Source organism: Ranitomeya imitator, chromosome 1, assembly GCF_032444005.1.
Source record: "Ranitomeya imitator isolate aRanImi1 chromosome 1, aRanImi1.pri, whole genome shotgun sequence".
Taxonomy (NCBI): Eukaryota; Metazoa; Chordata; class Amphibia; order Anura; family Dendrobatidae; genus Ranitomeya; species Ranitomeya imitator.
In genome coordinates this window covers 891,692,052-891,710,048 of record NC_091282.1, presented here as the reverse complement: position 1 = coordinate 891,710,048, position 17,997 = coordinate 891,692,052, and the positions used below count along the sequence as shown (strand labels likewise).

The 17,997-nt window shown below is 46.7% G+C and overlaps 1 protein-coding gene and 1 long non-coding RNA gene across 4 annotated transcripts in view; one reads left to right on the top strand and one right to left on the bottom strand.

Moving 5' to 3' along the window:
* Positions 1-1,230: 1,230 nt before the first annotated feature.
* Positions 1,231-12,637, bottom strand: LOC138653127 (uncharacterized). Of its 3 annotated transcripts, XR_011315762.1 has the most exons (5): positions 12,314-12,486; positions 8,399-8,494; positions 6,295-6,353; positions 5,659-5,785; positions 1,231-5,341 (listed from the first exon to the last, which is right to left on the bottom strand). It is a non-coding gene; the product is annotated as an uncharacterized lncRNA (long non-coding RNA). The 3 variants fall into 3 exon arrangements; XR_011315768.1 differs by lacking the exon at positions 8,399-8,494 and having other exon boundaries at positions 12,314-12,637; XR_011315759.1 differs by lacking the exons at positions 8,399-8,494; positions 12,314-12,486 and having other exon boundaries at positions 6,295-7,718.
* Positions 12,638-12,807: 170 nt separating this feature from the next.
* FRAS1 (Fraser extracellular matrix complex subunit 1) overlaps positions 12,808-17,997 on the top strand; it is an 845,787-nt gene continuing 840,597 nt past the window's right edge. Inside the window, exon 1 of the mRNA XM_069743201.1 lies at positions 12,808-13,078. Within this exon, the coding sequence (XP_069599302.1) occupies positions 13,009-13,078 (70 nt within the window). The 5' untranslated portion in view covers positions 12,808-13,008. The remainder of the gene's footprint in view (positions 13,079-17,997) is intronic.

Below are 17,997 nucleotides of genomic sequence, written 5' to 3'. Positions count from 1 at the left end.
CGGATGAGGCACCTCTTCGGAAAGCTGCAACTTACCACCTGCTGCAGGACATTCTGGGTTGGCAGGTGGGTTGTCGTGTGTTGCCAGTACCGCGGACCTTCCGTAGCGAACAGACGGTGATCCAAATCCCATAATATGTTAATTCCCAAGGTCGCGTCTATTTCCCTCCTTGGAGGGTGATCCACCAGAACCACTCCTTTTGTGCTGATGTCTTGACCACTTAGCTTCACGCTCATCCACACGATTCCCTTCACAAGCAGTTGGCCATTGTTTGCTGCTGTAAAATGAACAGCGCTCTCATCTTCAGGTTCCATCATATGAACAAAAAACTATCGCAGATCTCTAGGTGCATTCTGGTGCATTCAGACCCGGTATCCACCAAACATCTCACTTTTTGTCTCTCAAAATCAGCCTCTAACACCAGACTGCATGAATACAAATGGTGATCTCCCCGTTGTGGGCTTTGCAAACCGGAGGCCATTGCAGGGCGCCCAGCAACTATAACAGTTGGTAGCTTAAAGCTGGTGCTATCATCTCGATTTCAGTCTCGACATCGCAATCCCTGGCAAGATGGCCAAATGTCAACAATTTCTGCAGAAGGGCCTCCGGAGTCTCTGCGCACCTGATGTGTTTCCTCTGTTTGGCCTCTGTACCCGAACCGGGACAGATGGAGGAGCTCGGTGAGCTAAAGGTCTCTCCAGAAGTTAGGCCAATCTTATTTGCATCTGGGACTCTTCTAGTCAAAGATCCTTTATTTCTGCCTGCAGAGCCTGAACCACATCCTTCAGAGTCTCAGTCTTCAGACCTCGTCTGGCTGCCCATCACTTGAGTGCTACTCACTACTTTCTCGATCACAGGTGTGGACTCCTCCTCCCTCTATTGCGGCAAGGTAAATATTGTAAAATGTCAAATCAGTCGTCATCCGGGTCATTTCTTGTGTCTTGTCCCATAGGAATTTATTGGCTCCTATGAACTGATCCCGCAACAGTCTATCCACCTCCTGGAAAGCTCGCATAGCCTAGGGATCCCGCCGCTGTACTTTATTCAACATTTCTTGCAAGGCATTGGAGTATTGCATTAGAGTATTGCATTAGAGTATCGCCTTCTCGCTGCGGACGATAGAATAAGAAACTTCGCAGTTGAGTCACTTTGGCACGCCCCTCGTGGGTTCCTTTCAGCAGCGCAAGTATTTTGAATATAAGGAGAAACACGAGTCGATGCTAGATCAATAAAAATTCTTTACATTTTATTACAAAGATGTTAAAAACAGAATTGTAAACATACAAATACATAGACGAAATTGAGCAAAAAAACAAGAGTGACACCAGAACCAAAGTAGATAGGGCAAGGGGTGCTATATACGTAAGATAGCCCTTGGGTTGAGGTCCGTAAAGTAATCAAGATATTGTAGACATCTCATAAGTAGTCAAGGTGACAATGCCCATAATAGTAATATTTGTACATGTGTCATTCAAGTGCGGCATTTATGTGCACTGCAGCAGTATATTGGTACTAATATCAACAAGAGAGAAAGTATTGCTACCCACATCAAAGTCCACCTTGAAGGGAATAGTGCAAGGTCACCCATGACAGTTACAGAGGTCAACAATCTAGTAAAAGTTGGCAGACACAAAGATGTAAATCAGATATGGCGGTCATTACCATAATTGTGGATAGGCTAGCACTCCTGCACACTGTCCCTTTCAGACTTGGGCCATACCGTGCATCTGGCATCGCCTTCTAAGGCATTCAGTGCCATTTCTGCTCGCAACTCTGAGACCAAGTTGCACATTTTAATAACACTCAGCACCCTTTCTGTCCAGTCTTGCAATGTCCTGTTTTTACCGTCATGTTTTGGCAAATGCAGCAATAGTGCCCAAGCTGAAAGGAACCCGCTGGAACCAAGGCTGTGGTAAGCGGGTTCAGCACCTGAGTCGGGGCCACTGACAATAAGGGATTGTCTCCCTCCATGTTCCTGTCCATGGCGATATCTGTATCCTGCTGACTATGCCAAGATGTAGACCGTGTACCGGGTTAGTCTGTCCCAGAATACAGCAGGCCTAGGACAAAGATCATGTTGATGAACTAGTTTTTACTAACAACAAAAACTGTGTTACCCCGGAAAGAGCAAGAAAGAAACACAGTTAACTATCGCACACACCTAGCCTTCATCAGCTAGGACCCCTGAGCTGCACAACCTATGGGCCCAGAATGTTCTATCGGATACACTATAATTTGCCTGACCTGTGGTTCTGCTTAATGCGGTAATTGGTAGTTACCCAGAGCAAGAGTGTAATTAGATGAGTGTAAGAGGTGGCCCCTGCAGTGCAGAGATTCACAAACGTAACAATTCTTTAAAACTACAATTCTGTTATGCTATCTATACACAAGCTCACCCACTGAGGGGAATATCTAGCTATGGTTCAGCCCTCTTAGCAAACAATGTCTCAGAATTTAGGTTTTGCGCCAAACGCTCTCTAAAGTCTGCGTGCACTCTCCCACTGGGTCCCTGTGGTGGGGCCTGAGCTCAGGACTTATCAGCCATTAACTGAACACAGAAGTGGCTGTCTAATTGTCCAAACGGCCGTTTAGCTGGGAGACCGTGGAGTGGATCTTGGGCTTGTCACCTGGAGCGCAGTTTTTGCCTGACAGGCTAGCAGAAGGCCATTAATGTCACAGCCGATGCTTTGGGTGGAATCTAACTCTGTATCTAACCGTAGTCGTCTCCCCAACGTGATTCTTCTTCTCTGACAGGAATGACAGGGACAGTTGCACCTTTCCTCAATAATTTGATCAGCTCCTAGCACAATGTACACACCCGTTCTTCTTAACTCTCCTGTGCTCCTGTCACATCTGTCTCTCTCTAACTGCACTCTAAGATGGCCGCCTGCAACTCTCTGTCATCCTTCAGTTTTCCAACTGACACTGGGGGCGGCTCAAACTGGTTATTTTCCTGTGTGCCAACTAACATACAGGTGACAGTCCTACGAATCTGCAAACTGCTGCCATCTAGTGGCTCAAACACTAATAACATATTTTATGATTGCACAAGTAATCATATTTACTAAAACGACTTTCGAAGGGGTGTGGAGTGGGAATCTTCAACCACCGCCTCACATTGCTGCTCTCTATTAAATTGGTCTCCCTTTCACTAAACTCTCCTCTCTACAATCTATTCTTCATGTAGCAAGCAGGGTCCTATTTCTGTCCAACCAGTATACTGCTGACTCCAACCTGTGCCAGTTAATCCACTGGTTGCCCATTCCCTACAGAGTACAATATAAATGTTTCGCTCTCCTGTTTTGAGTGACGTCACTACAACAGAAAAAAAATATAAGTATAAAAAACATCCACTATACAAATATTAACTGAACATACTAAATATAAGGGACATCCACTGTCCGATATAAACAAAGAAGTATAGGCAGGCACCACCGCCAGGGATCACCTATAGCATGCTACAAAAGAACATAGAACCAAAAACAGAAGAAAAGGGTAGCATGCACAATAAAGGGATCTCCACAGAATTTTAACAAAGTATAACAAATTTTTATTATTATTAGACCACACTTAAGAACACTACATAAAGCCGTTAAAAACAATTAAAATTTCAACACATAGCAAAGTAAAGATGAAAACTAGACCTATAATAAGGTCAAGCCACAGTGTCACCCCACACAGACTACCAAAACAAGTCCAGATACGGGAGGTTAAGGAATGCAATAGTACCCCACATAAGCGGCCCCCGTAGCTAGAGGTTACCGGACAAATAGGGCGTCCTATACTACCTGACATAAATGAACCAGGCTTCCCAGGTAGCGTTCCTGTGTAATGAATCAGGGCTAATAGAAGATGGCAATAATAGGGGGTGTCAATAATAGGGGGTGGCACCGGGCACAAATGCCCAACGCGTGTCGCCAGTAAACTGGCTTCTTCAGGGGCAGTGACAGCAGTGTCCACAGTGTATGGTTAAATACCTTAGTGATGATGTGCAAAATAGATGCAGCTGGAGACCAGGGATATCCAGGAAAACCGCATGTGTGGAAGAGCCGGAAGTATCTGATAACGCCGACGGCTGCGCGGTGCGAGGACAGAGCTGAGGCCCGCACTCCGGAGCGCCGGCCCAGATGCAAGTGCGCACGCGCCAAACCGGCGCAACACAGGCAGAGGACACCTAGCCAAGATCCCCTAATGCACCGGCGCCTGCGCAGTGTGGGGCGTGAAGTCCAGGTCCCCGTTCCAAGATGTCCGCCCAGGGCCCAGCGCGCACACGCATGTGCGCAAAATGGCCGAGGGTGGACACCGAGGGAACAGGGAGCCCCATGACAGAATAACAAGGGCATGTCAATAGATCGTGGACGGTCAGCAAAGGGGGCACGAGCTGGAGATAACATTAAAGGCAGTGAGAGGATATACTACTAGGCAGCAAGTCGCCACCACCCGTGCATCTGGGGGCAGAGCAACAGTGCCCCAAAATATAAAAGGGGCAATGAGGGTGTATAAATACAAGGGCAAGGTAACACAATTTTAGATCCAAAGGAGACTGCATACACAAAAATGATAGATGAATATATATGCATGGTGGACACCACAACAACATGTTAGATTGGAGAGGAAATATACCGTAACACTTAAAGATGGTATTAAATTCAAACACTTAGTGCACTTTTAAAGAAAACCATGGTTTTCCACGGATAGAAACTAGTTCATCCGTATTTAATGACCCGGGTCCAAGAAAATATATCTATATATATATATATATATATATATATATATATATATATATATATATATATATATATATATATATATATATTATGAAAATTACAATGAAAAATCCTTCATTATAATATACAAATACTCCCAGACCTAGAAGGAAAAAAGAAAAGGTCACATAGATAACAAACATGTAAGATTCAACATTGTTGTTATGCCATCAGTACACGTTCTAGAGTTGTTTATAATAATCAGTAAAGAGTAGTTCCTCGTTCAGTCCATGTGGGGTAAGAGTATTTAAATTGTGAATCCACTTTGACTCACATCTTAACAGTCTACTGACCACATCGCCACCTCGGATATTTTGTGAGATTCCCTCCAGCCCCATGACCTTCAGCCCCGTTGTCCGTCCATTATTGCAGTCCAGAAAATGAGCGGCAACAGATGAAATACCCCTGCCCCTTTCACGATCCCTTGACGCCATGGCGATATTGGATAAGTGTTGCTGTGTTCTTCTTTGCAATTCCTGCGTGGTCTGTCCCACGTAGACTTTCGGGCAGTCGCAGATTAGAGCATAGACGAGTAGGCGGGTTTTACAATTGAAGAAGGCTTTTTTCGGTATAATCTGAAAAGGAGAGGCAGTGAGCGAAAGACCATCCTGGGCCACCATATATTGACAAACATTACACCCGCCACATGGGAAGGTTCCAAAAGTTCTTACTCCCCTATTCAATCTAACTGTAGGGCGTATGTAATGACTGTGGCAGAGCATATCCTTAAGATTTTTTGCCCGTCAGGCAATCAATTTGGGGGTGGCCGAGATATGTGGTGTCAATCTCGGTTCACTCAATAGCATGCCCCAACTACGATCAAGGATCTTGTAAATATCCTGCCACTGGTTGTTAAAAGTGGTCACGATACCAAGCGGTGTGTTTGACTCACGTGTCTGTCTCTGGAGTAGATCTGAACGTGCGCTGGTCCAGGCCCTCTGATATGCGGAGGAGATTATCTTCTTTGGGTACTGTCCGATAGTTATACATATTTTTTATAAATATCAAAACGTGCAAACCTAAAACATAAGTAAATCACTTATTGATAAACAAAATAACTGTACTCCAGGTTAAGAATAATTAACACCTGAACAAAACATACTACACCTGACACCATGAATATATGGAATGTAACATACTCCTCAACATGGATAATAGACATATAATAGAATCATTGATATCAAGAGTATAAATAATGCACATTACCAGTGCTGTTTAATATTACAGATGGAAATGGCAATCAAATTAATGATGAAATACCAAATACTAAAAGATTACCTATATACATATCACACAAACACAACAAACTTGTATCTTATAACACAATAATATCATCATTAACAGTGAAAAGAATATAATAATAAAGTGCAAATGCTTAAGAATAAAGTGCTAAATATGGCAAAATTATATCAAGTAAAAAACTAGGAAGATATAAAATATAACAATAGGTGAATAATGGGATATCCACGTATCTGGAGAAATAATAAATTAAGACCTAATAGTTATGTCATCATAGATGGAACCTTACCTCACACGTATCGCTGCTGGATGCAGCTTCATCACGGGGGGTATGAGGAGCAAAAGGTTCTGAAACGTAACAAATCAATTCAGGATAAGTTACAGGTGAAGATGTCCAAGTACCATACTAGTCAATCCCAGAACAACATACTGTAATTGTAACAACGTAATGGAGTATTGATATTTTGTTTAACAATAAAGGATTTACTTATGTAAGTGTACAAATTTTGTTATGTATTGTCCTTTCTTGTTGCTCGGATATAACTCATACATACACTCTGTGAGATATGGGAAAATTATATCTACCGTATATACTCGAGTATAAGCCGAGACCCCTAATTTTGCCACAAAAAACTGGGAAAACTTAATGACTCGAGTATAAGCTTAGGGTGGAAAATGCAGCAGCCACCGGTAAATGTCAAAAATAAAAATAGATACCAATAAAAGTAAAATTAATTGAGACATCAGTAGGTTAAGTGTTTTTGAATATCCATATTGAATCAAGAACCCCATATAATGCTCCATACAGTTCATGATGGGCCCCATAAGATGCTCCATACAAAATACGCCCCATATAATGCTCCATACAGTTTATGATGGGCCCCATAAGATGCTCCATATTAAAATATGCCCCATATAATGCTGCACAAATATTGATTATGACCCCATAAGATGCTCCATAGACACATTTGCCCCATACAATGCTGCACAAATGCTGATTATAGCTCCATAGAGACATTTGCCCCATATAATGCTGCACACCGCCCCATAAGATGCTCCATAGACACATTTGCCCCATATAATGCTGCACGAATGCTGATTACGGCCCCATAAGATGCTCCATACAGATATTTGCTACATACAATGCTGCACAAATGCTGATTATGGCCCCATAAGATGCTCCATAGAGACATTTTCCCCATATAATGCTGCACAAATGCTGATTATGGCCCCATAAGATGCTCCATAAAGATATTTGCCCCCATATAATGCTGCACATGGCTCCATAAGATGCTCCATAGAGATATTTGCCCCATATAATGCTGCACATGGCCCCATAAGATGCTCCGTAGAGATATTTGCCCCATATAATGCTGCACATGGCCCATATAAGATGCTCCATAGAAATATTTGCCCCATATAACGCTGCACATGGCCCCATAAGATGCTCCATAGAGATATTTGCCCCATATGCTGTTGCTGCGATAAAAAAAATTAAAAAAATTACATACTCACCTCTCGTCGCTCAGGCCCCCAGCACTTGCTATACTCGCCTTTCTCGTTCCACCGTCGGTGCCGCTGTGTCTTCCACGTCCTCTGCACTGACTGTTCAGGCAGAGTGCGGTGCACACACTAATCGCGTCATCATGCCCTCTGACCTGAGCGTCACTGCAGAGGAAGACGGAGCAGCGCTGACGGTGGAACGTGGGACAGGTGAATATGCCCCCCGTTATACTCACCTGCTCCTGGCGCAGTCCCTGCAGGCCCCAGATTCTCCGGGTCACATGGCACCGCTCATTACAGTAATGAATGTGCGGCTCCATCCCTATGGGAATGGAGTCGGGTCCATATTCATTACTGCAATGAGCGGTACCATGTGACCGCTCAATACAGGAAGAAGCTGTTAGCGCCCGGAGAACCAGCGACCTGCAGGGACCACGCCAAGAGCAGGTGAGTATTATTAGACAGCTGCCGCTCCCCCTCCCCTGCCGACCCCTGGGAATGACTCGAGTATTAGCCAAGAGGGGCAATTTCAGCCTAAAAAAAAAAGGGCTGAAATTCTTGGCTTATACTAGAGTATATACGGTAATTGATATAATTTTGATATCTGATAAAATTCTCTATCAGGCACAGTGTGGCTCACTAATACTTGCTTCAAACTCGGCCCCCACCCTTGGCATCCCCCCAGGCCAAAAGAGAAGTCAAATACACGTTGAACAATGGGACCTCATCATCCAGGGAAGGCACTTCCTAGAACATAGAAAATCAATATCTTTTCTAATTAAGCAAATGGGCCTTTGAAACTCTCTCCAGGGGGGCCAAAAGGCATAGACCCTGTGTATCCCAGCACCAAGTCCCGCAATTATCATAGGAGTGTGAACTCTTGCAGTTACCAGCCAACTGGCTTCCTTTGCTGGACTCAGACATAGTGGCACCGCAGATTCCTCTTAACAGCACCAGGCTCTGAGATATTGCATCTAGAAAATGACCTATAATAAAAAAAAATGCAATATCTTTGAACCTAGCCGAGAACATAATCGGAATCTGCATTCCTTTCCCCACAAGCCCGTACCATGCAGCCACCCCTAGAACTCTGTGTTATTGTTATAAAGCATAGCTACCAGGAATTAAATATGGTAGCTGTATTTAGTCTCCTGTCCCATTCGGAGCTTCGGGCGGAAAGTTATGGGCGTCCACGGTTACGGCTGGAAAACCATGCTCTCAGATATGGGAGGAAGGAGGCTGTACAGCCCAGGGGTGTGTGCAGCTTGTGGGAGGCGGCAGCCTAGGGGATAGTAGGCAGCTCCTCATTCTGGACGGAGTTCTTCTACTGGCAGGAGGCCCGTTAGATGATGCGACCAGAGAATTACGTAGCAAAGATTTGGACCCGTGATTCATCAGCACCTCCCTGTGGTCACATGCTACATAACACAGTAATTGCAATCTATCTGTATCCTACCCTTGTACTACACTCCTGACTGTATACTTGTATATTTACTCTTGAGTATATATATACCTATATCTTTCCAGTGCACCTTTCGGTGATTAAATATAAACTTGGGTGGCTCATTTATCTCGATTCACGAATCCCCATGCTCGGTTGGTTATTATACACTACACAAGGTTGGTTTCTGAATGAAGAGGCGTGGCAGTGGGCGGGGCTTCACAGAGGAAGTCCGCATCCCGGATAAACGCTAGTGTGAAACTAGCCTTAGTGAGGAACTCCGACAGTGACGGCTGGGAGGTTTGTATATATATATCCCCAGCCTGGACTGGTGATATATATCACCCCCTCACTGGGAGCGCAGTAACTCGTACCTATAAGGGAAGCCTTTCCGGCGACTATTTGCCGTTTGGTTGTTTCCTGGCTGACCTTGGGGCAAGTGGTAGTGCCAGAAAGCCGATCCCTACTGGGTCGTACTCTCCCCTCCTCAGAGGTGAGTGAAGTCACACACCCCTTCTACTGTGCGATCTGTCACACCTTCCATTCTCGGGTCTGAAACTGGTGAATCCCAGCAGCGCTGGAGGGATTCACAAGTCTGCAGTCACACAGAGTGACCGGACAACCTCATCAAAGAGACCCTGCCAGCACAGAATGACTGTTCAAACTAAGTCCCACTGCTCCATGCCTCATGGCAGGGCCAATCATTTATATACACCTCCCACCTGCTTGGTTTCCACTATCTCCACTCCCCTCTTATTTCATTGACAGCTCTGTCTTCATAGGGTCAGAGAAGGGTGGAGATAGCGGGAAAACAAGCAGGTGGGAAGGTGCATGTAAATGATTGGCCCTACCATGAAGCACCGAGCCCCCGTACTGGGTTTGATCAGTCACCGTAGTGGCTCAGTGGTTAGCACTGCTGTTGCTCTTATCAAGAGTGTAGACAAACACTGGGGAGCGAGAAAAGGAGTAAACAGAGCAGTCAGCGGCCCAGTGATTAGCACAGCAGCCTTGCAATGGTGGGACCTGGGTTCTAACCCACCAAGGACATCTGCAAGGAGTTTGTACCTTCTCTATGGGTTTCCTCCAATGCTCCAAAGACATACTGATAGGGTATCTAGATTGTGAGCCTGTAAAACGCGGCAGAATGTGATGGGGCTATATAAGTGATTCAAACAAACCTGTACACTCAGCCCAGTTGAGCAGACATGCCTATGGGAAGGACCATTAAAGGGAACCTGTCACCCCCCCAGGCATTTTTAACTAAAAGAGCCACCTTGTGCAGCAGTAATGCTGCATTCTGACAAGGTGGCTCTTTTAGTTCTGGGTGCTGTAACTGCCGAAATAATCAGTTTTGTAATTTGTCCTAAATACCTTTTCTTCAGTCCTGGAGGCAGGTCTTTCCCCCCTGCTGCAGACGCCACACAGCCGTCACTCAAATCTTCTTGGCGCCAGGCGCCGCCTCCTCACCGCTGTTTTGAAATGAGCTGGCGCCTGTGCTCTTTTCTCCTGCCTTGGGCAGGCGCAGTTAGCGCTGCCCGTCTGTCCTCATATGCAGTCCAGCTGACTGCGCCTGTGCGGACGCCCTGCCTGTGAATCCCAGCCCCGTAGTATGAATAAATAAGAAGACACTGTGGGGCTGGGATTCACAGGCAGGGTGTCCGCACAGGCGCAGTCAGTTGGACTGCATATGAGGACAGACGGGCAGCGCTCACTGCTCCTGCCCCAGGCATGACAAAAGAGCACAGGCGCCGGCTCATTTCAAAACAGCGGCGAGGAGGCGGCGCCCGGCGCCAAGAAGATTTGAGTGACGGCTGTGTGGCGTCTGCAGCAGGGGGGAAAGGCCTGCCTACCTGACTGAAGAAAAGGTATTTAGGACAAATCACAAAACTGATTATTTTGGCAGTTACAGCACCCAGAACTAAAAGAGCCTTCTTACTGTTGCACAATGCGGCTCTTTTAGTTAAAAATGCTGGGGGGTGGGGTGAGGGTGACTTGTCTGTCCTGTTGAGGGCAGAGCAAAGTACTGCAATGCACAGGCCTCTCTGACCTTTCCCAACACCTGCGCACTGCAGTACTTTACGCTGCCCTCAACAGGACAGACAAAATATGCCTGCGCCGGAGCAGGAAGACAAGAAGAGGACGTCATCGTAAGAAGATGGGAGGCCCCAGACCGGACCGTGACGCCCACCGGACCGCAGCGGGACCACCCCTGGGTGAGTATAATATAACCTTTTTCTTCTCTTTCAGGATACATCGGGGGCTTATATACAGCATTATAGAATGCTATCGATAAGCCTCTGATGCCGGAGGCCTTAGTTTATAGGCCATTTTTGGGGTGACGGATTCCCTTTAATAGCTGTCTACCATCCGTATGGCCAGTCTAAGGTTCGGCATGTTACATCCATAGATCTCCATTGGAAAATGCAGTCAGGCTCTGGTCAAATTTTTTAGTCCCCATCTATCTTTACTGGAATTCTGAAAAGGGTCACTAATCTCTCGGGTCCGGGTGTGATAGCTTTACCTCTGGGGTGCAGTCAGTGTCTGTAGCTGGAATGAGAGCACCAGTGAGTGGCACTAGGAGGGTATGTGGGTCCAGTATTGGCACACAGACCACTCTCCATCACTGGCTGCTGTCACTCAGGACACAGGTGCCCTCTGCACGCGCACACCCGTCCAGCCTCGCGCACACCTGCCCGGCCTCCTGCACACCTGCCCGGCCTACACCCAATCGGCCTCGTGCACACCCGCCCGGCCTCACGCACACCTGCCCGGCCTCACGCACACCTGCCTGGCCTCGCGCACACCTGTCCGGCCTCACGCACACCTGCCCGGCCTCGCGCACACCTGCCCGGCCTCGCGCACACCTGCCCGGCCTCGCGCACACCTGCCCGGCCTCGCGCACACCTGCCCGGCCTCGCGCACACCTGCCCGGCCTCGCGCACACCTGTCCGGCCTCGCGCACACCTGTCCGGCCTCGCGCACACCTGCCCGGCCTCACGCACACCTGCCCGGCCTCACGCACACCTGTCCGGCCTCACGCACACCTGTCCGGCCTCACGCACACCTGTCCGGCCTCACGCACACCTGTCCGGCCTCGTGCACACCTGTCCGGCCTCGCGCACACCTGCCCGGCCTCACGCACACCTGCCCGGCCTCACGCACACCTGTCCGGCCTCACGCACACCTGTCCGGCCTCGTGCACACCTGCCCGGCCTCGTGCACACCTGCCCGGCCTCACGCACACCTGCCCGGCCTCGTGCACACCTGCCCGGCCTCACGCACACCTGTCCGGCCTCGTGCACACCTGCCCGGCCTCGTGCACACCTGCCCGGCCTCACGCACACCTGTCCGGCCTCACGCACACCTGTCCGGCCTCATGTCTCCGAGCTTTGATCCTTGTTACAGTCTGTGAACTCAGCAGCATCAATCAGGAGATCGGGTTGCTCGTGTCACGTGACCTGCTGGAATCTCTGCCGTGTGCACCGGGCTTCTGTGTGGGGGCGTCCGGACTGACTGAGGGACACGGACGCAGAGAAGTCAGCGCTGTCTCCCACCACTGCGTGCTGCTGCTGCCCCTCCGTGATGCCCCGTGCACAGGGCTGGCGCCACTTCCACGGAGGACTGGGCTCTCCCTCCCCACTCGTGTAGCTGCAGGGCACGTCTCCCCTCACTCCCTCTAGTAAGGCACACGCCTCCATGGAGAGGAGGGCCGGCCGGTGAGTCTCCTGAGGCGACGAGTTCTTCTGTGTGGGGCAGTCAGTCCCTGGAGAGGAGGGCAGAGGAGTGCGGGGAAAGTTAGGAGGAGGAGTCCGGACAGTGCCGGCACCGGGTGTGCAGCTCCACCTGGCAGCAGCTCCACCTGACCACAGCACAACTTTCCCCGGCAGCAGCTCCGCACAGCCTGGCGACTGCTGCATCTGCATGGAGGCTCCGGGAGATGGGGGCCGTCTGCTGACACCATGGACACAGACCCCGAGGACCTGTGACCACGTGATCGAGCCCTAGAAGTGACCACACTCTGACCCTTGGATCGTGGCTGGTGGATTAACTGTTTCCAGAATGGAGTGGAAGAGGCATCAGATCATAGTGATCCTACTGGGATTGACAGCCCTCATCTGGCATTCAGAAGGTCAGTAGTCCTGGTGTGTATACTCAGTATACAGGAGATCTGTAGCCCCGGTGTATATACTCAGTATATAGGAGATCTGTAGCCCCGGTGTATACTCAGTATACAGGAGATCAGTAGCCCCGGTGTATACTCAGTATACAGGAGATCTGTAACCCCGGTGTATATACTCAGTATATAGGAGATCTGTAGCCCCGGTGTATACTCAGTATACAGGAGATCAGTAGCCCCGGTGTGTATACTCAGTATACAGGAGATCTGTAGCCCCGGTGTGTATACTCAGTATACAGGAGATCTGTAGCCCCGGTGTGTATACTCAGTATACAGGAGATCTGTAGCCTTGGTGTGTATACTCAGTATACAGGAGATCTGTAGCCTCGGTGTATATACTCAGTATACAGGAGATCGGTAGACCCGGTGTATATGCCCAGTATACAGGAGATCGGTAGCCCTGGTGTATATGCCCAGTATACAGGAGATCAGTAACCCTGGTGTATATGCCCAGTATACAGGGAGATCAGTATCCCTGGTGTATATGCCCAGTATACAGGAGATCAGTAACCCTGGTGTATATGCCCAGTATACAGGGAGATCAGTATCCCTGGTGTATATGCCCAGTATACAGGGAGATCAGTATCCCTGGTGTATATGCCCAGTATACAGGGAGATCAGTGGCCCTGGTGTATATGCCCAGTATACAGGGAGATCAGTATCCCTGGTGTATATGCCCAGTATACAGGGAGATCAGTAGCCCTGGTGTATATGCCCAGTATACAGGGAGATCAGTGGCCCTGGTGTATATGCCCAGTATACAGGAGATCAGTAACCCTGGTGTATATGCCCAGTATACAGGGAGATCAGTGTCCCTGGTGTATATGCCCAGTATACAGGGAGATCAGTATCCCTGGTGTATATGCCCAGTATACAGGGAGATCAGTATCCCTGGTGTATATGCCCAGTATACAGGGAGATCAGTGGCCCTGGTGTATATGCCCAGTATACAGGGAGATCAGTATCCCTGGTGTATATGCCCAGTATACAGGGAGATCAGTAGCCCTGGTGTATATGCCCAGTATACAGGGAGATCAGTGGCCCTGGTGTATATGCCCAGTATACAGGGAGATCAGTAGTCCCAATTTATATGCTCAGTGTACAGGAGATCAGTAGCCCTGGTGTATATACTCAGTATATAGGAGATCTGTAGCCCTGGTGTATATACTCAGTATATAGGAGATCTGTAGCCCTGGTGTATATACTCAGTATACAGGAGATCAGTAGCCCCGGTGTGTATACTCAGTATACAGGAGATCTGTAGCCCCGGTGTGTATACTCAGTATACAGGAGATCTGTAGCCCTGGTGTGTATACTCAGTATACAGGAGATCTGTAGCCCTGGTGTATATACTCAGTATATAGGAGATCAGTAGCCCTGGTGTATATACTCAGTATATAGGAGATCAGTAGCCCTGGTGTATATACTCAGTATACAGGAGATCAGTAGCCCTGGTGTATATACTCAGTATACAGGAGATCTGTAGCCCTGGTGTGTATACTCAGTATACAGGAGATCAGTAGCCCCGGTGTATGTGCTCAGTATACAGGAGATCAGTAGTCTTGGTTAATATGCTCTGTATACAGAAGGTCATAGCCTTGGTGTATATAGTAAGAGTATACAGATTTCATGATCTGTCTGCAGGTAGCACAGAACTTCTAATATAGGTGAGCACTTCCTTCACTGCCAGCCCATTCCCCATAGACTTGTGTGGTTATATAGTCAGATAATGTAGACTCAGCTTGTTACTGCATGTGGCTGGTCATTCATCATGTGCTGTATATTCACTAATGCCTGCGATGCAATACAGTCTCTCCTAAATTTCTATCATTATGTATGTTATATATAATTTATTATATAATATATACATTATTGCATTATACATGAAAAGTAAGGATAGTGGTGATAAAGCCCCAACACATTTTTAGACATTTTTGTAATTCTTGGGGAAAAAGACATGGCTTTGAAGACTAAAGTGAAAAAAAAAAGTTTACCACCTGCCATGGTGGTATGCCAGTATTTATAAAGCAAAGTTGACACCTCTTTCTTCTAAGCACATTTAATAAGCTCCACTCTATGTATGTCCGCTACTTCTGCAACTATATTACCATGTCTACTACTGTGAAAAATGTATTCTGTATGGTATTCGTTTTTCATATAGTTGGGGCTAAAAAGTGTAGGAAACCTAGGGGGTGCACAGAGGCAGCGTGAGTGTGCATCCACAATATATGGATGAAGCTTTACTTGATGTATACTGTAAGGTCGACTAATGGGCGACTAATTCACCAGAAGGAAGCTGAAAGTTGTTTCTTTTTCCTTTTATGTCACCTCCATCTGGCTTTTATGCTTCTGTATACCTTTTGTTTAAAGGGAACCCGTCACCCCCAAAATCGAAGGTGAGCTAAGCCCACCAGCATCACTCTTAAAGAGTGACTTTTTGATTTGCGACAAATTCATCAAAGTTTTGCTCCTTTTTTTTCAAGTTGTCTTTAGTGGGTTAGTTTTCTGCTTTTTATTTCCCTGTGGCTTTTCGAGATATTTTAGAAAGATTTTTGAAATGCAAATTTACACAAAAGCGCAAAATTGACCGCCACAAGTCAAAACTGAAAATTGACAACCCCCCCGGCAAATGATGAAATGGGCCCACAGTGCCCAAACAGTGAAATTTTTGCCTAAATAAGCCCATTCATACCTCACATGGAAATGTTGCCAGTTATACCCTGCAATGGTTTAGGAATCACAATGAAGAATTGGGTAAGAAGTCTGGAATATGTGATGCCACATAGTAGGAGTGAAATTTCATCTGAAATCCCTTGCTGCTTTTGGAAAAAACCTTGTTAATATGTATTAATAAGTGAAGATCTTTCTCTGCACTTCTTGAATATTGTCCCTCGTGTTGGTAAGGTTTCTTAGTGACATCCTCACTGCAGAGCTGTTCTGTCCTTGTACCTAACATTTTAACATGGAAGAAACACTCTAGTCAACAATTTTGTTTCCAAACTATTTGCTTTTAGGGGTTAATAATATACAAATCAATCTATTTTGACAACAGCTCTATGAGCAAATAGTACTTCTTGGGTCCTTGACCCATGGTGCACATAAAAAAGGAGGGCTAGTGGGATATTACCGTATGTTCCATTCACCTGAACAAGGTCATAGGAATGGCCTATTGAACACTAGTTGGTATACTTTTTTTTAGTTCATCCCACTATTCCATGCAAAAGTATAAAACATACTACATACCATACATTTATTTAGACTGGAAATTTATTAGCCACGTATGACAATGTATACGTTCTATTACAACAGAATAAACCTCATAAACTTTACAGCTCCAAAATAAAACAGTCCTTTCTTCAGCACAAATAAACGGTCTCACCAACTTGGTTTTACAGGCTCTCCCACCCGTGCTCTTTTAGTCGCTCCTACATACCAGATCCAAAATCCATTCAAAATAAAAACCATCTCAGTAACAGAAACCTGCTATCCAGGACCTTACCTATTGCCTTCTGACCACTTGTACAGTGGGATAATAATAATAATAATAATAATAATTTTTATTTATATAGCGCCAACATATTCCGCAGCGCTTTACAAATTATAGAGGGGACTTGTACATACAATAGACATTACAGCATAACAGAAATACAGTTCAAAACAGATACCAAGAGGAGTGAGGGCCCTGCTCGTAAGCTTACAAACTATGAGGAAAAGGGGAGACACGAGAGGTGGATGGTAACAATTGCTATAGTTATTCGGACCAGCCATAGTGTAAGGCTTGGGTGTTCATGTAAAGCTGCATGAACCAGTTAATTAAATTTTTTTTTTTTTTTAATATAGGCCACACAGGGATCGTTAGGTTAATGCATTGAGGCGGTAGGCCAGTCTGAACAAATGAGTTTTTAGGGCACGCTTAAAACTGTGGGGATTGGGGATTAATCGTATTATCCTAGGTAGTGCATTCCAAAGAATCGGCGCAGCACGTGTAAAGTCTTGGAGACGGGAGTGGGAGGTTCTGATTATTGAGGATGCTAACCTGAGGTCATCAGCGGAGCGGAGGGCACGGGTAGGGTGGTAGACTGAGACCAGAGAGGAGATGTAGGGTGGTGCTGAGCCATGGAGTGCTTTGTGGATGAGGGTAGTAGTTTTGTACTGGATTCTTGAGTGGATGGGTAACCAGTGTAATGACTGGCACAAGGTAGAGGCATCGGTGTAACGGTTGGTGAGGAATATGATCCTGGCAGCAGCATTCAGGACAGATTGGAGCGGGGAGAGTTTGGTAAGAGGGAGGCCGATTAGTAGAGAGTTACAATAGTCCAGACGAGAATGAATAAGTGAAACAGTAAGAGTTTTTGCAGAGTCGAAAGTAAGAAAAGGGCGAATTCTAGAAATGTTTTTGAGATGCAGGTAAGAAGAGCGAGCCAGTGATCGGATGTGGGGGGTGAATGAAAGGTCAGAATCAAGGATGACCCCAAGGCAGCGGGCATGTTGCTTTGGAGTAATGGTGGAACCGCAAACGGAGATGGCAATGTCAGGCAAAGGTAGGTTAGTAGAGGGAGAAAACACGAGGAGTTCAGTTTTTGACAGGTTTAGTTTCAGATAGAGGGAGGACATGATGCTAGAGACAGCGGTAAGACAATCACTGGTGTTTTCTAATAAGGCAGGCGTGAGATCAGGAGAAGAAGTGTATAGTTGGGTGTCGTCAGCATAGAGATGGTACTGGAAGCCAAATCTACTGATTGTTTGTCCAATAGGGGCAGTATACAAAGAGAAGAGGAGGGGGCCTAGGACTGATCCTTGAGGAACCCCAACAGTAAGGGGAAGGTGAGAGGAGGAGGAACCAGCGAAACATACAGTGAAGGATCGGTCAG